Source organism: Mchenga conophoros, linkage group LG7 (assembly GCF_057382185.1).
Source record: "Mchenga conophoros isolate Kocher_MC1m ecotype Shallow Benthic linkage group LG7, M_conophoros_male_GT1.1, whole genome shotgun sequence".
NCBI classification, from domain to species: domain Eukaryota; kingdom Metazoa; phylum Chordata; class Actinopteri; order Cichliformes; family Cichlidae; genus Mchenga; species Mchenga conophoros.
In genome coordinates this window covers 67,301,405-67,326,845 of record NC_140532.1, presented here as the reverse complement: position 1 = coordinate 67,326,845, position 25,441 = coordinate 67,301,405, and the positions used below count along the sequence as shown (strand labels likewise).

At 44.0% G+C, this 25,441-nt stretch overlaps 1 protein-coding gene across 1 annotated transcript in view; it reads left to right on the top strand.

Annotated features, from left to right (window-relative positions):
* LOC146571668 (neuronal acetylcholine receptor subunit alpha-7-like) overlaps positions 1-25,441 on the top strand; it is a 60,245-nt gene that overhangs the window by 12,166 nt on the left and 22,638 nt on the right. The window contains exons 3-6 of the mRNA XM_085280960.1: positions 5,372-5,416; positions 11,369-11,478; positions 14,462-14,541; positions 16,170-16,337. Of these exons, the coding sequence (XP_085137086.1) occupies positions 5,372-5,416; positions 11,369-11,478; positions 14,462-14,541; positions 16,170-16,337 (403 nt within the window). The remainder of the gene's footprint in view (positions 1-5,371; positions 5,417-11,368; positions 11,479-14,461; positions 14,542-16,169; positions 16,338-25,441) is intronic.

Sequence of the window (25,441 nt, the reverse complement as noted above, 5' to 3'; positions counted from 1 at the left end):
TTTAAATGAGAATAAGAAAGAAAAGTATGTCTTTGTGCCCCCTTTTCCCTGTTCATGCCCTATCGGCCCCCCTGGCTAAACTTTGCTAGATCCGCCCCTGCACAGTTACCAGCCGTCAGCTACGTAGAAATAGATCCTCGAGTAGAAAGTAATATTAAATAAATTCTAACAACAGCTGATCAAGCTTAAACGTGCTGCTGTTGTTCAGCCGCTGGTTTCCTCTTTCTGGTGCAAAGTGGGCCAAAAACAAACTACAGACACGGACTCGCGACAGAAAAGCCGATCAGCTGATCGTTAAGCAGTTTCACGATTGAAGTAGCAGCCGGAGAGCGAGAGGCAGTCGCTTGTTAAGCTTAACGCAGGAATGCTTTACAAACATTCAGAGATGGACTTACACACTTGCTTTACTTCTCTCGGGGATAACTTTGTCGGAGATGAAATGCCAGGTTGCTAGTGAAGCTCCACATGCTATCCAGACCACCGACAGGTCCCGCATGCCACAGCCGCTCTATCACGTGATGCATACTGCTCCGACATGCTAACGTTCTGAGGTGAGTTACGGCGCGTTGCAAGTTTTGTGAGGTGCTTTCGTGATATTTAATGGATCGGATTACATTTTTTATTTTTCTCCGATATCCGATCCAGTAATTTAGGTCAGTATCGGACCGATACCGATACGTAATATCGGATCGGTCCATCTCTAGTTCAATCCCTGACTGCTCCAGTCTGCATGTCAAGAGTGAGAATGTGTATGAATGTAGTTAGAGCACTCAGCTTAGAGAAAGTGTGTGAATGTGGCATGTTGTAACCCGGGAGAGAAGAAAAGTGCTGTATAAGAATCAGTGTCTGAGTTTCGTCATGTTACTTCTGCATTATTATGTCCCGGCGCATTTTGTTATTACATGGCTTGATTAAGGTACATATCAAGCTGACATCTGGGGCCAGAGCTGAAACTGTTCTGGGCCAACACAGGGCCTTGTGCTGACCCATGTGTGGGCCAGATCTGGGCCACCAAAGGGCCGTCATTCTTTGCGGTATGTGGGCCATGTGTAAGCACATTGTGTGGGCCAGATCCAGGCCATACCAATTTTGCTATTTGGGGCAAAACACCATTTTCCTTTAATCACCCACTAAAGTATCTCTGTGTTCATCTGTTGCTTTATCTGCTGGTTTCTCCTCGACTCCAGTCCTCATCCACTCCTAACATCATTTATTTCTTCGTGGTACCATTCATCAGACACTTTCCTCCGTCTCAGCCCATCTGAGCTCGCCTGATCAGTCTGCATCCATTTTTAAAAGACTTCATCTTTCCTCTGGGAAACGCGGTTTCGTTCGTAACATTAGGATCCTTTCTCAGCGCTCATTCATCACCACTTATTAATACGAGATAACGACACAGTATCAGATTCAGCTGAGCACAGGAGCAGCTTTTGATCTCCTGCAGCCTTTTTACAGATTTAAGATGCTGCAGGGTTGGATATCAGGTTGTTCATTTATCGTCTGTACTCTGCTGAATCTTTTTGTTGGATACCAGCAGGACCTCCACCTGCCTCCATCTTCCTGACATCAACATTCACACACAGTAAGAGCAGTAATCTCTATAAAAACTCGTTTTCATTCAGTCTTTTCAACTCTTGGTTCTGGGCGATGGGATAAAGTGCCATCCTACCTGCTGTTTAAATATTTTATATGTGAGGGGCAGCCTATCAGAGGAGTGGGAGGAGCTAAAGCAGCCAGCCTCAGTACTTACTTTACTGTCCAGGATTACAGGATGGACTGTTTGCTGATGACCTGATGGTTAAGTTTATCATTTAGCTGTATAATATATATAATACTATGTACGTCTTCGGCTCGTGATCGTCTCTCATCCCCCCACCCCTCCCCACCCCTCCCCACCCCCCTCCACTGTGATTTTTGGGCTTCATCAGCTCGTATCATCTCATCAGCTGCTGAGCACCATTTCACAGCTGCTGCCGTTTTGCCCCATTGCTCCCGAGTTTTATATCCACACTGGTGGGTTTTCCTTCTGGCTGACTGGTCGGTCTGGTCTGTGAGTCACAGGTGAGATTGAGGCTGAGAAAAGGGCAACCCTGGTTTCTCCGTCAGGCTGCTGCTACTGTGGCTTTTCTCCTTACTGTATGAGAGTACCTGGTTTTCTTTTATAGAATAGCACTTTATTTTCATTGTACATGTACAATGAAATGGTGGGTGACCACACCCACTGGGCTGGAATTAAATATAAAGAGTAGACAGCAGGAAAACAGGATATATAGACAAACATAAGAGAGAGGTGCACATTAGAGAACAGTTTCAAAGTGCTTGAAAGAAGCGCAAAAGGACTGGACAGAGTCTGTGTGAGTGTGCTATGTGCCCCACCCAGAGCCTCCGGGGGGGGCAAAGTCAGTGTTTTGGGTGGTGTTAATGACCCTCTGTGCAGCCTTCCTGCTCTCGGTCGTGGCCCCTGAGTACAAACTCCAGGCAGGAGGAGAGCACGCTCTCCACTGAGGAGCTGTAGATGTTACTCTTCCTCAGGAGACGGAGGAAGTGCAGCAGCTGCTGGGCCTTCGTTACCAGGGCGATGGTGTTGTGGGTCCAGGTGACATCAGCACAGATTGATGGATTTTTAAAAACGTATAATTAACCTATTAAAAAGACATACGAGTGGGTTTGCAGTTTATGGAAGCTACCATGTTCCTGTGCTTTATCGTCAGAGAAACTGTTCTCAGCATCAAAGAAATGAAAACCCAAAGGAAAGCGACGACGCCACGGGCACTTTACAGCCTCATCCAGAGTAAATGGAGTCGAGGTAAACAGAGGTTTGTTCTATGACTGCCATCGTAGCGAGGATTATACAGCTGGAGTAAGAAAACAGGATACGTTTGACTGCAATCTGCACTCTACGGACAAATACCTGCGATTACATTTACAACTGTAACTGTAACCAAACACGAGCTTTTCCTGATCCAAACCAAACAACTAGCATAGCAATAACTGAACAAGCAGTTTTCTTAGAATCAGTTATCAACCAGTTATAAATGTTATCATTTCATAGTTTAATGGCAGATAACTTCTACGTTTAGCTATAAATTACATAAGTTTTCTAGTTTTCTTGGCTCATTGCTGCAGGCTTTTCAGCAGGAGCATAGTGAGAGCGATTGTGTAACCACTGCAGGCGTCCTGCAGATCCTGGGAGGAAGTTTTGGCTTCTTTTCATATCAAACAATCTGCTCTCCAGGTGCATTTCCTGCTCTAATATATGGTTTCCTGGTGCAAGAAAGAACTTGTCTGACCGTTAAATGTAGGCGTTCTTTCAAAGAGGTTTATTTGTTCAAGCATACTCTTTGTTTTTCATGTGGCTGCAGTCAGCTTAGCATACAGATAATACTCGTTAGTAACTGGAGGTCAGTCCTTAAACTTTTAATATTCTTTCCTCTGTAGACTCTCCCTCCTCCAACGTGCCGGCCACTTGCTTACATCCTCATCTTTTAATTCTTTCAGTACGCTCGGCTGCCTGAGAATGTATTAACAGGCTGGACATTCATCAAAGTGACATTATTCGCATTCATCCTCCCCTCTGCCGGCGCTCCACATGTTTAAGATTAATTTACAGGGACGAAGGAAACGCTGGAGAATAGACTGTCTTTTAACCGTGACTGCAGAGGAGTGTTCAGTCATATGCAAACAACAGAAGCTCCTTTAACCCAAAAGCATCTTTGGCCAAGATGACCGCACAATCCATCAAAGCCCTTATGAACCCGAGTTAGAGATGATCAGCGATCAACACCTGCTTCCTAACATCAGCAGCTCAGAGCAGCTGAACTCACCTGAGACTGTAGGAATCACCAATACATATGAGTTCATGTGTTCAGTCTTCATTTCATGTCCCTCCAGTTTTTATGAACAACAAAGTTTATGAACTGTTTGGGAAATTGAAGCGCACGTGACTCCAGATTCACCACCGAGCCTCTCGCGCCGCTCAAACCCAGAGTTTGTTTTTTGCGTATTTTTTGTGAAAATGTCATAACCCCCCCACTGAAGCAGAGATTCATCCTACTCAGCTGAGTCTGAGTCGCCAGCAGCAGGATCCTCATGTGCGTCTGCAAAGTTGTTGTGAACTTGTTAGTTATGCCTCTCTGCAGCCGGCTTCTTTATGCAGAAGTTGTTCTGGTTCAGAGCACTGAGGAAACAGCTCTGTGGCCACCGCTGTTATTCCAGCACCAACATTCCCCTGCTTCAGAGTGCTGCTAGCATCTACTAATAACCAGTGAGTGAAAACACATCCGTGTGGAGGAGGGGGACGTGACACATAAAAGCACCAGCAGGACACAAACCAACGTCTCCGGCATGTAAACCTGCGGCTTGACCGCATTTATGTGACTAACATGTGACTATTATCTGTTAGAAGACAGCATTGCTGCAGCTGCTGCATAAGAACATCAGCTTGATGGGCAGAAACCTGTTACGACTCGTCTGAATAACGTCTCAGTGAGTGGCCACGTTGCAATCTACACTGTGAGGGTGTCTTTCTTTGGATCCAGACAAATGTCTGTAACGTGTTTGCCGTCGGGCATCTCTGCTGATGAAACTGAGCTGTGAAGCTTCTCTCACAGGAGTCGGGGAAAGGAACGTATTCAAAGTGCAACAGAGCAAAGAGCAGAATTGGTTTTATTGTAAAATTAAATCCCAACTTTAAAAGGCACATTTTTGTGGGGCGTTGTTCCAGGCAGAGAGGCCCAGGTGTTCGTCTCGTCCTGGTCACACACCTGAACCACGTCAACAAAGTAGCAGCTTTACTCCGAGTCGCTCCGTAATGAAGGATCACCTTGTGTCTAAGGGAGAGGCGTCGCGTCAAAGAAGCTTATTTCCACCACCTGCGTCCATTAAACTGTTCTTTCTGTCACTACTCAGAGCTCGTGGCACAGGTGGTAAATCGACAGCTTCTCATTAACTTCTCACCAGCACAGCGGAGCGGTGCAGCGTTTATATCACACCTGACGCCACATCAAACCTGCTGTCAGTTCCCTTCACCTGTGAACAGGACGCCGAGACACCTAAACGCCAGGGTGGGTCCACTTCACCCACCTCAGACTGGAGGGTGCTAATTCTCCTTCACCTCACTTCACAGGCTCATTTAACTGCCCCAGTGTGAGGTGGGGGTCACCACCCCAAAGCCCAAAGAATGACATCATGAGCAGATAAGATTTCCTTCAACATCTTCAGAGTCATTTTGTTGGTTTGTCCTCTTCACACCATGATGCGCGCTCTATCCTGGTTTCTGCAACTGTACCTGTAGAAAAGCAAGCCTAACCTCTCAGATGGACCGTTCATTGTAACCGAGGCGTTGATCGCCTTTCTTCTTTTTCTGTTTCAGGACGAGAAGAACCAGGTGCTGACCACCAACATCTGGCTACAGCTGGTGAGTTTTCTTTCTGGTAAAAGATTAAGATGATCGTAGAAAAGGGTCCAGACGGTTCTTACACCAACTGTAAACATTCGTTTTCACAGCTTCAACCCACTGACTGTATAAAGATGCACATGAATATTACATCTGTTAATGTTGTTCTGAGCTCGTGCTTGTGGTGCTCAGGTGAGCCGCCTTTACCTGTCAGGCACGCTGGAAACATCAGCGGTTTCCAGGAGACGTAGTTTCGAGTCTTTTTCCTCTTTTCTGTCTTTTTTATATGTTTTTACATTTGCAGCCGAGGCTGAGCGCGTTCTACGCCTCAGTGAGAATCCGTGTATTTCCCAACATGTCAAACTTTATCTTGAGGGTATGTTTGTGCCAGCTTTGACATTTAGAAATGGACGTCCCTTTTTGGGGGGAGTTTAGTGTAATGATCCATAACTCACTGCCGGAGGATTAGTTCAAGATATGAGCTAGCCCTCCACCCAGCCTCCCCCTGCCGTCACCTGCAGAGAGTTAACGCAGGGTGTCCGCCAGCCGTCGCAGGCGGGAGTATCGGTGGCAGTCGGGATGGCGAGCAAACTGACTGTTGGCAAAATAAAGCGAGCAAACACTGACGATGAGTAAAAGCCTGCAGCCACGCCGCCCCATCCTTCCACAGAGGATGAACTCCAGCTCTGCCACTTGACCCAGATACAGTGAGTTTGCTGTGATGGAGAAAAACTCCAAAAAGCAGCGCCAGCGCCGCCTCTCTGTCTCCAAGAATGCTCCGTGAGCCTCGCCACCTCCTGCTCTTTGACGCTTTACATCTTCTCCGTTCGCTTTGAGCCGGTCTCGCTCGGAGGAAAGCCAGTTTTCTTTGTTTTCCTCGGGCAGGGCTGACTCTGGTGTGAATGTCAAAGCTAATGGCGAGCGCAGGAATCCATTAAGAGAGCTCCTTAAGCCCATTTCACACAGCTGTCCAAATTTAATTAGGTTTCATATCAGGGCCTGTGGAATGTGCGTTTGTACGGTGGCGCTGCACTAATCCGGCCTAATCTGCTCCTCTCGGATGGAAAGGTTGGTTCCTCCCCAGAGGCTCTCCCAGGACCAATGACTGTTTTGGCTTAATTTAATTTGGCTTCAGCTCCTCTTCCTCCTCCTCTGCTGCTGCTGGAGTCATTGTTCAGGGTTTTATTGTGAAGGGGAAGAATGTCTTTAAGCGAGGAGAAACATTTCTGCAGCCGGAGCTGGGAGGCTTTTTAATGTCAGTGTTCCTGCAGCTTTTGTTCGTTTCCTCCTGGCAGACGAGAAACTTTGACTCACCGTGAGAGTAAAAACTGCCTCCTGGATCACATTTCTTCCTTCAGGGGCTCAGAAAGAGCTTTCACGTTTATTCTGCAATGATTTTGTTGAGCATTCGTCTCATTTACAAGCTGTTTGTACCCAGACGCACAGACTCAGAGCAGCATAAAGGAGCGTAAACACAGAAAAATGACGCTGTACTTTAACTGTTACTCCACTTAAAATGATTTTTCATTAATGAACAAAGCAAATGAGCAGTGAGGATATTTACCGCCTTAAACACATTAGCTGTGATGGTCTTTGGCCCTCAGGTTAAAGTTTTGGTTTTGAGATTTATCTTCAGCTCCAGTATTTTTTATACTTTTTAGCCCTCAGCCATGAAAGGCTGCTGGAGGGTCGAGAGCAGCAGACGCTGTAGAGCACAGAGTTTGAATATCAGTGACCTCAAGGTCAAAGTCAGAGGTGCAAATGTAGACACTAAAGAGTCACAAACCCAGGGCACAGAGATGTTACAGGTCTAATCAGAAAGACTTTATTCCTCGAAGGGGAAAGCAGGAATGAAACAAACCAAATAATAATGAATAAAATCGATGCACTAAAATCTCACACAGTCCTACGATTGTCCTACGACCTACAACGAAGCGGTTAAAGACAGGAGAGGAATTCCTCTTCCAGAGCGGGGATCAGCTTAGTCCCAGGAGGACGAGGAGAAGCCTCCCGTCTCGTCCCTCCACCTTGCACTCCGCAATCGGTCCCTCGCTCGCTGCCATCACCTCTTCCCTCGTGTCATCGCCCTGATAACAGACAGATTCTGGCTAGAACCATCGCTTGGGAAGCTGGCCTGGCTAATAGCCATGCCGACCCTCAACACGGTTGCTCCCGGCGAACAACAGTGGAGACAGCCGTACTCGATCACGCATGGTTCTCCCCGCTGGTCGCCATCTCTGTCGCTGGAAACTGGGACGCTGGTATTTTGTTATTTCCTGGGTGATCAGCCTTAATGATCGCGTTGACTTCCACGCCTCTGTCCTGCGTTTGGGTCTGAACGTCCTCTGGGATTAATGACACACACAGCCACATGACATCAGTTAGTTTCCACAATGAATGCAACAATGTAACACGCAGGTATTTAGTCCAGACTCTGATGACTGTCATGACATCACTGCATCAAAATGACTGATGAGGATAAAAATGTTTAGAGTTGATTCAATATTCAGGGCAAAAAAAGTAAAAGTTGTTATGATAAGTGTGCATTCACATGCTGCCCTGTGATTGGTTGATTAGCTACTCGTGTTAATAAGCGTCTGGACCTAATGAAGTGGCCAGCGAGTGTAATAAACATGAAATTCTTCTTCTTCTTGTAATAAAATAACAGCAGCTCGAAGTTAAACCATTAAAATAAAATATCTAAAATATTGTATTTACCTCACGATTTTACTGCTTTACTGCTTGCATCCGCCTGTGGTGACGACAGGATCATCTTCAGCTCTTCAGCAGCTTTTACATGTTTAGTCGTGTTGAAACAAATAATTAAAGTGTTTGGAGAGGTCTTATAATAATCAGCGGCTCTTTCAGAGTTCCAGAGTCTCCCTGAAATCTTCCAGAATAAAAGTGGTGATATCCGGCCTTGTCTCTGAGCTGCTGCATGTCTCTCTTTCTTTCTGAACCTTATCTCGTGGATCAGTCGGCCTCTCCCTTTGTACTGTGCAGGTTTCTGTTGGTCTTATGCAGCTCTGACTTGTGAAGCTTTGGAGGCTTTGAACATCCTCCCTGCTCATTGAAATTACCTGTGAGCTCTCAGAATCAAACCGGCTTCCTCGGCGTGTTCTGAAGTTTCTCACATGTTGTAGTCTCAGTGGTTTCCATGCTAATGCTAACGGAGCGAGGAGTTAATGTTGTGTTTTATTACGTATTTCAGCAAACCTCACGGAGTCAACATATTCCTCCTGAAAGCTAAGAAGTAAAACGTCATTCCAACTCTTTTAATATTTCAACAGTCGCAAGAATTGAATATGTGAAATGAAAACTGAAGGCCTTTGGATGAAAGCGCTCTGATCTAAATCACCAAATCTCTCAAACTGGAAAATTAATTGGATTAATCTTAATATTTAATTAGTAAAAAATAAAATATTTAGGCTTCTCTGTTTGCTCCGTACGTCTCAAAAACAGGCTGAAAATCACCTTTAAGCTTTGCTGCTTTACACGCTCGTGCGTCTGTGACGCTTTGACCCAGTTTCTCCAGCTTTGCTGACAGTTACAGTCGAGCAGCACGGTGCACTGAGGGACGGTTCATCCAGGTGCACATTCAGGTGTTCACAAGCAAAGCAGCAGCTCTGCATTACTGATGGCTTCCATTACAACAGCTGGCCTGTGTTACCTTTGTAAGGGATCACGTGTAATCAGAGTAAATGATGGAGAATAAATCAGTAAACGATACACAGCACAAGATGTACTGGCTGGTTTACCAAAACATTTCTTATAACTTTAACTGAAACCAGCTAATTGTTTCTAATTTGTGATGGAGCAGTTTTACAAAGTCTAATGCGGGAGGCTAACGTCGTTTAGCTAGCCTCCTGCATTATTTGGTCACGTTATTTACTTATAACTAAATAAGTATCAACTTTACATAAATGTATCTACTGCTCTCACCTGAAACAGTAAAACAGCAGCTCTGGGTTAATGATGGCTTCCATTACAATAGCTGGCCTGCGTTTCTTTGTGCCGCTGCCACCTACTGGTGAAACTAAATATCACTTTAACACCACATCAGATGGGAGCAAACGAGCTGTTTGCGCTGTGCTAAATGTAATGATGTAAACTACTGTCATAACAAAAGCAAAACGAGGGGAGCACGACCACATTCAAAGAACAAGAATTCTCAGCCTTGTTTTTAACACTCAGGGTGACACAATACCAAACCCCATTATCCAAACTCTCGGCATCACTTAACACCGGATAAAAGAGCTGAGATCCGCAGCTTTGTTGTTGGTGTGAATGTAATAATCCAGCTGTGATCCCTGATAATGCTGAGTAATTACAGAGTGAGAAGAGAGCCCGTTTTACACCATGACACGGTTGGAAATGTGTATTTGGTGAAGTCTAACTGTTAGTGACACACTTTTATTGATCTGTCAGATGAACAATTCTGCAGTGATGCAGCAGTAACTGAGCCTGTGGGCGTTTACGCGCCATCAGTGCGTCCAACCAGTGAGGCTGCTTTACTCTGACGTGATGCTTACAAAATAAGTGATGACATGTCTTTGACAGACGCGATGATGAAAGGACATTAATGGTAATGGAGTGACACTTTTATGTTTCTTGTGTCATAACTTAAAAGTTATTATATGCACAGCGTCACGTTTTTGTCAAACATCAGATGCGCCCTGCATTTTTTACAAAAGTCAGAGGCTTTTTGAGGGGAAATATCTCTGCAACAGTTCAGCTCTCAGTGGAGTCCTCCGGGAAAAACATTTCAACTCAGTGACAGGAAGTAAACAAGATGAAGAGGGATGTGCGACTTTCAGTCACCACAGCCTCAAACCGTCAGCACGGACCACAGAACTCGGAGAAGCTCGGAGACGTAACGAGGGCCGAGCCTGCCGGGGAGCCAAGTATGCAAATGAGGCGATTCTTGGCGGCGCTCCGTCCTCTCAAACACCCGGAGCTAACAATGGCTGTTACATAAGATCCATCAATGTAATCTGGATTTCACCAGCTGAGATTTGGAGGTCAGGCAAACAGGAGCCAGCTGCTGCTGATCACACAGAAGAATCACATCTGTGTGATTTTACTGTTAGCCCATCATTTATGCAGGTTTCACAGAAATACAGTGAATTTGTGGAAAACCGTGTTTATTTTTATTTGAACTAATTTGCATTTTTCTGTGTAATTTTGAGTACGTATTATGTTAAGACATGCTTTTATTTTATTGATTTATTTATTTTCTCCCCCTTTTAATCTGCAATGGTTCAGTCCAGAATCTATTTGGGCTGTGGCTCAACCAATTAGCTGTCACCACCTCAACTGCTCAGCTGGTTTATTTGTGAAGGTGTGATTGGTCCATGTGTATTTTTTTTCTGTTTGCTGTTTTTTATTTAAAGATGCCGAAACGCGTCGGTCACTTAATAAATCTGTTCCCGGTTACTTTAAGCATCGGTGGAGTGTTCATGTCATCAAATGTTTACATACAAGTTTTTTTTAAGAAAGACCCAAAAACAGGACACATTAGCCAACAACATAAATATTATTTAAACCCAAACAAACAGGTTATAAACCTGGAGGATTAAAAGCAAGAGTGTACACGTTAGCTCAGCTGAAAAACACGAACGATCCGTTCGGCTCTGAGCAGAAATGTTGAGCTAAAATAATATTATTGCAAAGCTGCTCTGTTCTTCAGCATGGAAACCAACACGTGTTAATGTTAGCATCATCATACTGGAGCCTTTTATGGTAATATGGCAGGAAAACTATAATACTGGCTATTGAAGGGGGCTAAAAATAACTGCTGTTGACGTGGATGACCTTCATGTGAAGTCTGACAATCACAGTGTCGAGATCCTGCTTTGTAACTCACTGAATGCACAGAGCGCCAAATAAAGTCTGCGACTCCACACAAACACATGTGGGTACGAGGTGGGTCGGTCCATTGGTAACATGGGGTTTTTGTATGCGTGTTTGCAGTACTGGACAGATTTCTACCTGCAGTGGAACACGTCCGACTATCCAGGCGTGACCAACGTCAGGTTCCCCGACAGCCAGATCTGGAGGCCCGACATCCTGCTGTACAACAGGTACCTGTGTGCTGCGGGAGAGCAGCCGAACCACTCGGTAACGGAGCCGGGAAGAGATTACTCCATCTTTGTTCTAAATGTATCCCAGTGTGTTAGCTGCACAGCTGATAACCTCTAACCCGATCTTTAGAGCAGGACGTACAGACTAAAGTTTCCTGGTGTAGCTGCCCCAAGTATGAAAAATGTCAGAACGGAGATGGAGCGTCACGATCGTTCGTCTTCTGGTTGATCTGCAAAGTTTCTGAAAGAAATCAATAAACCAGAAATCAGTTTGTCTCCTGGTGGAAGCCAAAGACATCTCTCAGTTTGAGGTTTTATTTCTTTGTTGCCGAGTCAGCCATCCTGTTATAGATGCTAAAGTTAGGCTCTCTCCTGTAAGCATGAACACCTCGCTGTTAACATCGGGGCTGTGGGAGGCTCTCTGCTGGTGGCGCTTCAGCTCATTAACCGAGCTGCAAAGTTTGATCCTTGGAAGTGGAGGGGGTGGGTGGTTGTCAGAGGGAATATTGACCCGGCTGGTTTTAATGAGGCAGACCCAGCTCACAGGACCAGAGCCTGACGGTGAATGATTATCAGCCAGTGGGTTCACTTTTACAGCAAACTTCCTGTCTGCCATTTCTGTTGGATGAGACCTTATAACATTTAGCTTTGCATCGCTGTACTTCAGTCTTATTACATGTTGGCTGGACACATTCATTGATACCAATACATCTGCATCTGAGCTTTTATTGGCAGATGGCTCCAGTTCTATGGGCAGAAATCTGTGCCATCAGAAACTGAATTTGAATAAGTTCAATTTGAATTTGAATTGCTCAGATTGAATCTGAATTGTAACTTGAATAAATGCTTTTGAAAACTGAATTTGAATTAGTCTAATTTGAAATTGAATTTTATATTTTGAAAATGAATTGATTTGCTTTGAAACTGCATTTTATCCTTTAAAAATTCAGCTCTCGAATAATTTCAATTTCAGTTCCAAAATTCAGTTTTTTGGAACTTACATCCGGTTCCAGTTCAAGCGCAGATTAATAGAACTACGTTTTACTAGCGGACGGAAAGTGTTACTGACGGGAATCTACAGCGTCTTGAGCTGAATTAAGACTTCAGAAGTCATTCGTCATGTCGAATGACCAGCGGATAAACTCTCAGGTTGGTAATAAATGTATTACATGTATAAGAACAAGCGTCATGTTAACAAATGATAGCCGTACGGTAACTTTTATGCTTATTGTAGCTGTTAGCTAAAAACGCTAATTTAGCGTAGTTTGCCCTGAATTCAGCTTTGACAAATATGATCGACTGTTTCTAGTAGAATTCCAAAGTTGTCATCTTGTACCCTCTCAGAGTGCCCCTCTGTATGCTTGCAGAGACCCCTACAGTAGGGAAACATGCAAAACTGTGCCCAAACCTTTGTATTTTAGCTTTATTTATGTCTTACACAGCATCCCAACTCTTTAGCTAACTTAATAACTTTAGCTAAAGTGAATAGTTAGTCTAATTCATTAGTGCAGCATTACTGGATTTGGCCAAATTTGGCCCGCGAAGCCATACCAAATTACTATCAGAGCTGGCCTACTGGTATTATACAGCTAATATATATATTGTTTAGTATTAAGCTTTGCTTGTTCCATATTCAGTTTTTCAGCAAAACTTGTTTGAGTCCATAAGAAAAGTTTCATTCTTATATCTGGAGGAAGATTTTTTTTTTCTTCAATAAATATTAATGTTAGCCCACGACTTTGTTCCAGTTTTGAATTTTGGCCCACTGTGTATTTGAGTTTGACACCGCTGGTTCACAGCATCCTGCCATGCGATTGCATTTGTCTCTAACCATCAGGAACCCTCACGTTAACTTTTATCCAGTGGAAAAAAGTTAGCGTTCATCCTCCAGCTTCACTGTGCTAATGTTATGCTAACATAGCTGTGTTGCTAGCGATCACGTAGCACATCATTATATAGCAGCTAGCCCAACTTCAGTAACCCTACAAACGTCACTGCTGTTTAGTTTCCTGTCTTCATTCATGTTGGAAGTGATAGCAGAGCTGTACGTTTGAATTTTTTCAGAAATCTCTCAGTCAGAACATGCTATATCATGTTTAGATAGAAGCTAGCGAGTTAACTTCCTGCTAACTTCTAACTCTGTTAAACTTCATAAATCCTGTTTTCATGGATGCCTGGATGTTAAACTTAATTGTTACACCTGGTAAAGCAGCAACGCGGATATTGGACAAGCCTGATCCAAGCCGGCTCCACGCCCCGACTTGTATTCAACTGTTCCTGAAACACTGGACAGTCCACGAGGCCCACGTCCACGCCCCTGTGGGTCAGGAGTGTTTTGGGTTATGAGCAGGACCTACACAATTTAGGCAGGTGGTTTTATTGTTGTGGTTGATTGGTTTATACTACCAGCATGTTCTATGTCTGCTCTGGGCTCTCCCTCCAATTAGTTCCAACAATAAAACCTCCACAGAAGGCCCTGAAAGATTTCTCTCTTCAGCTGTCAGAGCAGCTGTTCCTCTCTCGGCGCCGAGGAACAGCTGACATGTTTGGAGCATCTTCCCAGAGTCTGAGCTCCTTGTGGGCTGAGCTCTGATGAACACAGAGTGACAAGGAAGGACATTTAACAAGAGGAGTTTTGTAAATAAAACATTAAAAAGGAGAAAGTTCTGAAGCAATAAAGTCATTTAATAATAATATTTTTCAGCTCATAAGCATCACTGTAGGTAAAATGAACCCTGACGACGTCTGTAAGAATTAGTGGACATTATTTAAATATTAATTTTATTCGATGGAGATGTGGTTTGTTTCAGTGAAGAGTTTCTAATGAAGGTCAGAGGTATAAATACACAGCTCTGTGTGTCCGAGGCTGCACGTGTACAGAACACGTGTGTGCGCGTTCGGCTGTCGTCTTGATGAAACTATGATTTGCTCAACGCTCATGGCTGCTGACGGACCCTGACTGTGGATCTGTCTCTGCCCACAGCGCTGATGAAAGGTTCGATGCTTCATTCCACACCAACATCCTGGTCAACTCCACAGGCTACTGCCAGTACCTGCCACCAGGTAACACACACAAGCCCCTCCCATCAACAACAACTACACAGTCCTGAATTCACCTGTAATCACAGCTGTTTAACATTAACAGGAGTTTGTGGTTCTACTTATTCAATGATGCTGAAGTGACTACAGATTTATAAAAAGCTTCTCCATCCATCTAATTTCATAATTCAGGGTGAATATTTTTAATAAAAATAAAATGCATCCCTTTGTTTCAGAGTCTTTCACTGTTGTTCACAGTGTGATGGTGGAAGCAGCAGGACGTCACAAAGACTGGATTTTCAATTTTAAATCCGATGTTTGATTCAGATAATTAAACTCTGGACATCAAAGTGTGAATAGGCTGTGAAAAGCATTTTTATCAAAGTGTGTGTGTGTGTGTGTGTGTGTGTGTGTGTGTGTGTGTGTGTGTGTGTGTGTGTGTGTGTGTTGGTGGGGGCTTCAACATGAGGTCCCGAGGTCATCTGGAGGAGTTATGGTCGTGATTCACAGCCTGAGACTCACGTTGTCTTTTAGCGCGGCGCTGATTGAAAGATGATTCTGGGATGTTTGTCCCTGTTTTTAAATTGATTCAGTCACAAAGAGCACCGTGAAATGAGAAAAACTGATGCTTTACAGTAAAAGACAAACAATATGCATCTGCAAATGATTCAAAGCTGAACTGTAATGATCCAGAAGCAGAAAGGAAAGCCATCGTCCAATCAGAAATCAGTAACAGCTGTTTGGAGACCACAGTCCTGCTGGAGTGTCCTGGAGCAAACCTCCAGGATTACAATGTGAAACTAAAATTTGAGAAGAACTTGCGGGCAGTCCTCCTGCTTCGTTCCATCCACTTGGTCTAATGTAGCAGTGAAGCAGCGCGATGCCCCCACCAGCATGCCTGACAGCTGTTATGCTGGTCTCGGGTTTGACAGCCTCACCTTTACTCCTCCAATCAAACCTCTTGTTACTGTGGACGTGTGACTCAAACTTGAGAAATTAAAAACCTTTCAGAGCACCTTCAGCTCCAGCCTGCTGCCCTATAAAATAATCGAATCCATATTTGCCCCCGTGTTTTACCCCGGGTCTCAACCTCAGGTGTTCTGTATATTTAATGGTGTTTCTTCCTCGCTGTAGGCGTCAGCTCATGCTGCGGCGGCGTCCTGATTCCTCCCCGGGATCATTAAACATTCATCTTTTTTCCAGCTCATCCACGCGGAGTTAATGCAAAGCAAACAGCTGCGATGTGATTCTCCGAGGGAGGCTGCGCTCCTTTTCCTGTTTACATGAGAAATAACTTCCTTTTATTGCTTTCAGGTCTCTGCATCTGTAAAATCAATCAGTGGGTGAGGTTTGTCTTCACAGCTTGTCTTCTCTGTGACGGCGTCTGCGCTCACATGTGCTGCTTTCTGTTTGCCGTCTCTGTTGTTCCTGCGTTTCCCTCTTTGACCGGAGACCTCGTTGCTGCTTTGTGTGATTTGAAATAGATTTTGTGTCAAATACAAACTGTAATCTCAGCTGTGCTCACCGTCCCCCTCTTCCTTTTCCCTCGAGCACAGTAACAGCTGTCCTGTCAAGTCTTCTTCTTGTTTTTTTCCACCTTTGACTGAAGCTTGTTTTAACAGCACTCGTCTGAATGTCCGTCTCTGCTTCAGGAATATTTAAGAGCACCTGTTACATCGACGTCCGCTGGTTTCCCTTTGACGTGCAGCGCTGTGACCTCAAGTTTGGCTCGTGGACGTACGGCGGCTGGTCTCTGGACCTGCAGATGATTGAGGCTGACATCACCGGATACATCGCCAACGGAGAGTGGGACCTCGTGGGTAAGACACATCGGCATCTTCACACATGTAGAACAACAACGCTCGCGTGGCTTTGGATGCCGTCTGTCTCGGGTCCAGCTCCCGTCAGACCAAACCTAAAGCAGACTAACAAAGACCCGTCCTGTCCTGATAGACGTCTGCTGATATGTTTCCCCATCAGGCCTCTTTGATCAGGACTGCATGCACGAATCTAAGGTAATAGTAAAAGATGAGCTGGATGGAGGAAGAGCAAACAGCCTCGGTCCTGATCTAACCTGCAGCAGCTGGAGGATAAAACTTTTTGAGCTCATTTCACGGCAGGATTCCCACTGAGACAGTGAGCAGCAGCAGGTTCGGGGCAACGCAGACAAGTTGTTTTAATTAGTTTACATCCAGGATCTTCCTCCTGCCAGCGACAGCGTGTCTCCACCGGCTGTCTGCTGCGGAGGAACAGGGTTTCATATCGGCGCTCCCATCCAGCATTAACGCGTTGGTAATTAAATCCTCCTCCGAGCGCGGCGGCCTGAAGGGCAGGCAGCTCGATGACCCTGAAGCAGAGCCTCCGTTGTAATTGGCTCATTTTTATAACGCACAATACTCACAACACACCAGGTCACACATGAGCACTGATTGACATTGTATTATTTTATCCATCACTCTGCACGTGGGGAGTCCCGGTTCCTCCTGAACAGATGACACAGTTTCAGGTTTTAAGCTGCCTGATTGCCTGCGTGCTGCAGAGCGCTCAGGATCACCCGAGCAGCTCTGGAGGTTTACAAATCCATGTCTTTGTCTCGCCTGCAGCCTCCTCCTGCTGCCTCTTTGATCCGTACACAAAGCATTCCAAGGAAAACCAAGGAAGAGGCCGAGAAGTTGTGTGAAGTTCTTTAGTTTCAGATCCAAAGCTCCAGTCTGTTGAATATTGTGACTCACATGATATTTGACCAAACGCTTCATGTCCTGCTTGGACTCTGAGGCGTGCAGACGCCTTCCAGCACAGCTCCTGTTTTTAGGTGCTTGTACTTCTCCAGTGGGTGAGCAGGAGTCCCTCTTTAATTCACAGCGTTGTGTGAACATGTGGGACAAAGAAAACAGGATCACAGTTTTTGAAAGTCACCACAGCCAGCGGAGAACGGTCGATGGGTCACATGAGGTGGAAATCTGCAGGTCTTTGCAGATTTTTGTGAAATGCAGTAAAATAATTACCATAAATGAGAGAAAAGCAGCTACAGTGAAGAGCAGGAACCTTCTAGTAACCGCAGTGTGATGCTCAGAGAGCTCCTTGGTGTTTCAGGACATCTGCAGCTCAGCTGGACTCATTTCTACTGAAGACAACTGATTACAAAGCATCAGCTCCAACAAAAGGTAACAGTTTTAAAGGTTATTGGGGGAAGGCGGGGCTTCCTCTAGTGTACGTTGAAATAAAACACGTCCTTCAGGTGTTCGGAGCATCAGCCAGGTTTAACGTCAGGGTTTGTTATGTGTTTCTGAATCTCTCTGAAGTATTAGATGGAGACAATAACTGTTTCAGCAGCAGCTTTACTCTCTGCACGCCTCAACAACAACAAAAACACTTCCTGTTTACGGCCCTCATGGTACTTCACTGCCCAATCAGAAGCCTGGAAATCCTATACTCGGATTCAATTCAATTTTATATACTGTAGCACCAAATCACAACAAAAGTCGCCTCAAGGCGCTTCAATAATACAGAGAAAAACCCAACAATCATATGACCCCCTATGAGCAGCACTTTGGGTCAGAGCAAACGTAGAAAAGGATCCTGGTGTTATTTGTCTCTCAGCAACAGTTCATAACTTCAACTCATCCATGTCACCTAAAAGGTAAACCTGTTTCTCCATCACAGCTCTGATGATCCAGTAAGGACATCTCCTGCTTTCATCTTCATGTTTCCCTCTCACCAGATAACCAAACCGACATCATGACCAGCAGGTTTACAGCTGTGGCTCCAGCAAACATCAGCTGATACTAGAAATTAATATTAAATAAATTCTAACAACAGCGACATCCGCTGGTTTCTGGCACAAAGTGGGCGATAAACAAACAAGAGAGAAAAGCCGATCAGCTGATCATTGATCAGTTTCATGATTGAAGTAGCAACAGGAGAGAGAATGAGAGGAGAAGAGGCAGCTGTGCAGCAAAGACACAGAATAACTCCAGCTTTGTGCCTTTTCCATTGTAGCTGAATTACGGGACAAACTGTTCCTTTTCACCTCAATAAGAAACGCGTAATATTTTCTCTGAATACCAGACGATTCTGTTTTTTATGGGACGGTTGGAAACTCTAATACCTAACCTTATAAATAAAATAAGATAAAACAAGTTCAACATCAGTAACATCAAAGCACCACCCAGCTGTATATAAAATCCATCATGCTAGCTAGTACACAGTACGAGTTATTGTAACTGACTGTAAAAAGTCAGCACAACGAAAATAAACTCCACCTTAACTTGGTTTATATCTGACTAGGGATGGGTATCGTTTAGGTTTTATCCGATACCAGTACCAAACCGGTACTTTTGAAATGGTGCCGGTGCTTAAACGGAGCTCAAACCGGTGCTTAAAGAATGGAGAACACACACTTTGTCCAAAAACCTCTCATGTTCAGCTGTGTTTTTTGTAAAAAGACAACAATGTTAGCCTTTTCTGCAGCTATGGGGCATATATATGGGCAGAAATCTGTGCCATCAGAAACTGAATTTGAATAAGATCAATTTGAATTTGAATAAGTTCAGATTGAATCTGAATTGTAACTTGAATAAATGCTTTTGAAAACTGAATTTGAATTAGTCTAATTTGAAATTGAATTTATGGTTTGAAAATGATCATCACTAAATTGAAATTGAATTTTATATTTTGAAAATGAATTGATTTGCTTTGAAACTGCATTTTATCCAAAGTTGTCATCTTGGACCCTCTCAGAGTACCCCCTCTGTATGCTTGCAGAGACCCCTACAGTAGGGAAACATGCAAAACGGTGTCCAAACCTTTGTGTTTTAGCTTTATTTATGTCTTACACAGCATCCCAACTCTTTAGCTAACTTAATAACTTTAGCTAAAGTGAATAGTTAGTCTAATTCATTAGTGCAGCATTACTGGGTCACCTCTGTTTGAAGTGATATAATATGATATACAACTATCACTGTGTTTAACTACCATAATAATTCTTAGGGTACTGAGTGCATGCTTAATTAGATTTTTTTTTTTTTTAAAGCATACTGCTCCATTACTATGTTTGACAGGCTGAAGTTGTCGGGTCACCTCCTAAATCGACCATCTTTTACAGGAGTTTTGTGCCAGAAATGGAGTGTCCACTGAAGACTGAAGATACTGAATCTCCACGCCTTGCCATTGATCCCTCTTGTGCCTTCATCTAGACAAGAGACATTAACTTAACCACTCTCATATGCTCTGTACCTACATCACCTTCCCTGACAGTCGTAGCTTGGCTCATCTGAGGGTGAAATTATAAGAATGTGTTATTTTGCAAAGTGCTCTCTAGGGTTCCTAAATAAAATATGGCATTGAGGTCATTTCTTTTGAATTAATCCCTTCTTCTGAAATATAAGAACCTCTCCTGGTTTTAATGGCACTTTGGATTTCTTTACTTTCTGTTCCACTTCCAAACCCAAATAGATGCTGACAAGCTGCCACAGTAACATGGAAGAGGGAAAGAAGTTGGAAAGGACTACTACAAATAAACCTAATGCCTAACCATGTAAAATAAGAACAACAATAATAATAAAGATAAAAGATGAAGTAACAAGTTTTTAGTTTTTTCCAAATGATCATCCAGATGTCTGTGACATGTGATGACAAACACCATAATGGAAGGCCTTAGTCATCACATGCTTAAACTCATATATTTTTGCATATGCTGAACAGGCAGTCAGACATGCTGTAACTGTGGGGTAGAAAACAGCATGAACACCATACGGCAGGGGTCTTAGAGTAGAACTGGACTGTCACCGGCCTCAGGCTCTTCACCCTTTTCAAAGACAAAGCAGTCATTTAGATAAAATATTAGATATTGTTTACCTGTAAATGCACAAAGTAAATTTAGAAATGTTATTATTGTCAAGAGTGAACAAGCACTGATAGTGTAATCTACAGCTGTGGCCAAACGTTTAGAGAATGAGAAGTGTTGTTTGCTTATTTACAAAGTTTGCTGTTTCAGTGATAGTTGTATATCACTTCAAACAGAGGTGATCCAGTAATGCTGCACTAATGAATTAGACTAACTATTCACTTTAGCTAAAGTTATTAAGTTAGCTAAAGAGTTGGGATGCTGTGTAAGACATAAATAAAGCTAAAACACAAAGGTTTGGACACAGTTTTGCATATTTCCCTACTGTAGGGGTCTCTGCAAGCATACAGAGGGGGCACTCTGAGAGGGCCCAAGATGACAACTTTGGAATTCTACTAGAAACAGTCGATCATATTTGTCAAAGCTGAATTCAGGGCAAACTACGCTAAATTACCGTTTTTAGCTAACAGCTACAATAAGCATAAAAGTTACCGTACGGCTATCTTTTGTTAACATGACGCTTGTTCTTATACATGTAATACATTTATTACCAACCTGAGAGTTTATCCGCTGGTCATTCGACATGACGAATGACTTCTGAAGTCTTAATTCAGCTCAAGACGCTGTAGATTCCCGTCAGTAACACTTTCGGTCCGCTAGTAAAACGTAGTTCTATTAATCTGCGCTTGAACCGGAACCAGATGTAAGTTCCAAAAAACTGAATTTTGGAACTGAAACTGAATTGTGAGAGAGCTGAATTTTTAAAGGATAAAATGCAGTTTCAAAGCAAATCAATTCATTTTCAAAATATAAAATTCAATTTCAAATTAGACTAATTCAAATTCAGTTTTCAAAAGCATTTATTCAAGTTACAATTCAGATTCAATCTGAACTTATTCAAATTCAGTTTCTGATGGCACAGATTTCTGCCCATACATATATGGTATCACTCTTGGCTGGAAGCTTAAACAATGGAAAAAACACAAACTTTGTCCAAAAACCTCTCATGTTTAACTGTTTCCCACTTTTTCTTTGGTCATTTTAGCCTTTTTGGCCAGGGTGAAGGGAGTATCTGCCATCAAACAGGAAGACAGCCGCATGTAGCTATGATGATGTTTGCTAGTTCACCTTACATGCATTAATGTAATAACGTGGTTAGCCTGCTCAACGTAAATTACACACGAACAACATTAAGCTACTCACGCAGAGAAGAACGGCTGCTGCTGCATCATCATCCTCATCATTTCTGCTACACTGGCAGGGCTACGGGCCAGGATGCTCCTCTTCGGGTTCTTGGGGGATGTTGCTAACTCCGGGTCAGATAACAGGCAACCCACCCGCAGTAGATGTGCTCGGTGTGAGGTCTCACAGCAAGCTATCAAATACGGTGCATTTCTTGGCTTTTAACAAAATGCTATGCGTCTCCGGGTGTTTCATCAGATTCGAGGTGTTACCTCCTTTGACAGTATCACAGTATCAGCTTAAAGCACTTGTTGCTGCTGAGTTTGCATCTTCTGCTGTGAAGTACAGCCAGACTTTGACCGCTTCGCTTTGGGCATTTTTAATCTGTAGCTCTAAAAGAACGTACATACCCGGGCCCGCCTACTATCCTCGGAAACGTAAAATGATTGGCTAGAATCTAAAGTATATGACATCTCAGGGGGGAAAAAAGCAGCAAAATGTGCGCTGCTTTTCGGTCTGGTTACTACCGTTTATGTCGGCACCGGATACCGGTACCCATCCCTATATCTGACCCAGATAGACTGCCGCCTCGGGTCTCTGCTCCTCCTGCCTTTCCGTCATCCACCTGCCAGCGTGTTGCATATGCTGGATTCCACCACTTGCTAATCAAAGGAGCATGCAAAGAAAAGCGTCTGGACTTCTTTAAGTTGCTTGAAGACGTTTCACCTCTCATCCGAGAAGCTTCTTCAGTTCTAAGGTCAAATGGTGGAGAGTCCCAGATATAAACCTAGTGGGAGTTTCCCCCCACAGAGGGACAAAGGACCCCCTGATGATCCTCTAATCGCCTGAGCCAAGGTGGGAAACTGGGCGTGGGTCCCAATCAGCCAGAGTTTCGGGTGAGTTCATTGTGAAACCTGGCCCCACCTTATCATGTGATTTCCTGAGGTCAGACGGCCCAGGATGTGAGTGGGCGTTAAGGCATCTGGGAAGGATCTCAAAACTGGATTATAGATGGCAGAGAGTTGGTGTCGTAAACCCCGCCTCTGTTCAAAGATGGTCGCTCACAGTGGACATAGATGGCTTCTTTCACTCCTCTTTCAAACCATCTGTCCTCTCTGTCCAAAATGTGAACATTGGCATCCTCGAAAGAGTGACCTTTGACCTTTAGATGCAGATGGACTGCTGAGTCTTGTCCTGTGGAGGTGGCTCTTCTGTGTTGTGCCATGTGCTTGTGAAGTGGCTGTTTGGTCTCTCCAATGTAGAGGTCTGAGCATTCCTCGCTGCACTGTACAGCAAACACCACATTGTTAAGTCTGTGTTTTGGCGTTTTGTCTTTCGGGTGAACCAGTTTCTGTCTGAGCGTGTTGCTGGGTCTGAAATGCACCGGGATGTCATGCTTGGAGAAAACTCTCCTGAGTTTCTCTGATACACCGGCTACATAGGGGATGACAATGTTGTTGCGTCTGTCCTTCTTATCCTCCCTCGCTGGTGTCTGGTCTTCTTTTCTGTGCCTCTTTGCTGACTTTAAGAACGCCCATTTAGGATAGCCGCACGTTTTGAGTGCTTCCTTTACATGTGTGTGTTCCTTCTTTTTCCCTTCAGGCTTAGAGGGAACATGTTCTGCCCGGTGGTGTAGGGTCCTGATTACTCCAAGTTTGTGTTCCAGAGGGTGATGGGAGTCAAAGAGGAGGTACTGGTCCGTGTGTGTGGGCTTCCGGTAAACTTCGATGTTGAGTTTGCCGTTCTCTTCAATGTGCACAGCGCAGTCCAGGAAAGGTAATGTTACTGAATCTGTGGAAGCTCCACAATAGCCACCACCAAACAACAAGTTATTTTTTCACATCTCCCTTCATCTGGCCAATCCACCACCTTTCAGTGTTTATACCGTTACGGAAAAAAACGAAAAAACCCCCAAAAAACCCTTGGCCCATAAAAACGAAAAATCATCATCGGACATACCAGTCCAGCTATGACTGGAGGCCAAGGTAATGCCATCCAGAGTAAGAATCTGCTTAGATACCATATTTCTAAGCTTTTCAGGGCCGAGTACAATAACCTCAGTTTGATCTGAATTAAGAAGCAGAAAGTTAGCGGCCATCCAGGTCTTTATGTCTTTAAGACATTCCTGCAGTTTAACTCATTGGTGTGTGTTATCTGGCTTCATGGACAGATAGAGCTGGGTGTCATCAGCATAGCAGTGTAAATGTATGCTATGTCTTCTAATGATGCTGCCTAAGGGAAGCATGTATAATGTAAACAGAATTGGTCCTAGCACTGAACCCTGTGGAACTCCATAATTAACCTCAGTGTGTGAAGAGGACTCTCCATTTACATGCACAAACTGGAGTCTATTAGATAGATATGATACAAACCACTGCAGTGCAGTACCTGTAATACCTACAGCATGTTCTAATCGCTCTAATAGGATATTATGGTCGACAGTATCGAACGCTGCACTGAGGTCTAGCAGGACAAGCACAGAGATGAGTCCACTGTCAGAGGCCATAAGAAGATCATTTGTAACCTTCACTAAAGCTGTTTCTGTGCTGTGATGAGCTCTGAAACCTGACTGAAACTCTTCAAATAAACCTCTGCAGATGATCTGTTAGCTGTTTGACAACTACTCTTTCAAGGATGTTTGATATGAAAGGAAGGTTGGAGATTGGCCTATAATTAGCTAAGACTGCTGGGTCTAGAGATGCTTTTTGAGTAAAGGTTTAACTACAGCCAGCTTGAAGGCCTGTGGTACATAGCCGATCATTAGAGATAGGTTGATCATATTTAAGATCGAAGAATTAATTAATGGCAGGACTTCTTTGAGCAGTTTTGTAGGAATGGGGTCTAAAAGACACGTTGATGGTTTGGAGGAAGTAATTATTGAAGTTAACTCAGAAAGATCAATTGGAGAAAAAGAGTCTAACTTAACATCAGTGGTACTAAGAGTAGCTGTAGATAATATTACATCTGTGGGATGATTACTGGTAATTTTTTCTCTAATGATAAAAATTTTATTTGTGAAGAAGTTCATGAAGTCATTACTAGTTAACGTTAAAGGGATGGTTGGCTCAAAAGAGCTCTGACTGTTTGTCAGCCTGGCTACAGAGCTGAAGAGAAACCTAGGGTTGTTCTTATTTTCTTCAATCAGTGATGAATAGTAAGATGTTCTGGCTTTGCGGAGGGCTTTCTTATAAAGCAGCAAACTATTTCTCCAGGCTAAATGATGATCCTCTAAATTTGTGACACGCCATTTCCTCTCCAGATTACGAGTCATCTGCTTTAGGCTACGTGTTTGAGAATTATACCACGACCAGTGATACTCTACCACAGAGCGAGCGAACACCAAGTGACAGCGCCACCAAGAGTCAGGAGTCAGCTCCAACGATAGATGTCATGTCTGTTCGGTGACCTCTGGTCCAGAGCTCTCTGTCTCTGCTGTTGTTTCTGCAGGTGATCCAGCAGCGTCTCTGTCCTCTGTCACAGCTGTGGTTGCAGAGTGAGGATGAGCGCAGGGTTACCCAAAGTCTCAGGGGAGCCTCAGAGCTTCTGTTCGGTACAAACTGAAGAGAGAGACAGCTGAGGATGAATGCCGGCCTCCGTGGAGGCTTCCTGCTCAGCCAATGGGCCGTTGCAAGGGAACTTAATTGAAAAGTCCAACATCATGTTTCCCATTTACTCTCCTCCATCACCTAGCTGAGATTAAAACCAATGTAGTGAGCAATGTTTGCAATGTATAGGCAAATGAAACGCAGCCAGGCGTACTGCACGCCAGTTTTTATCTGCCACTTCCTCCAGAGATGAACCTAAAAGCAGAAAAGGACGAGGAGGAAGTGAAGGAGGGGCTACAGCACAGTACACAGTACCAATACAGCGACACCAGATATCAATGTTTTATTAAAT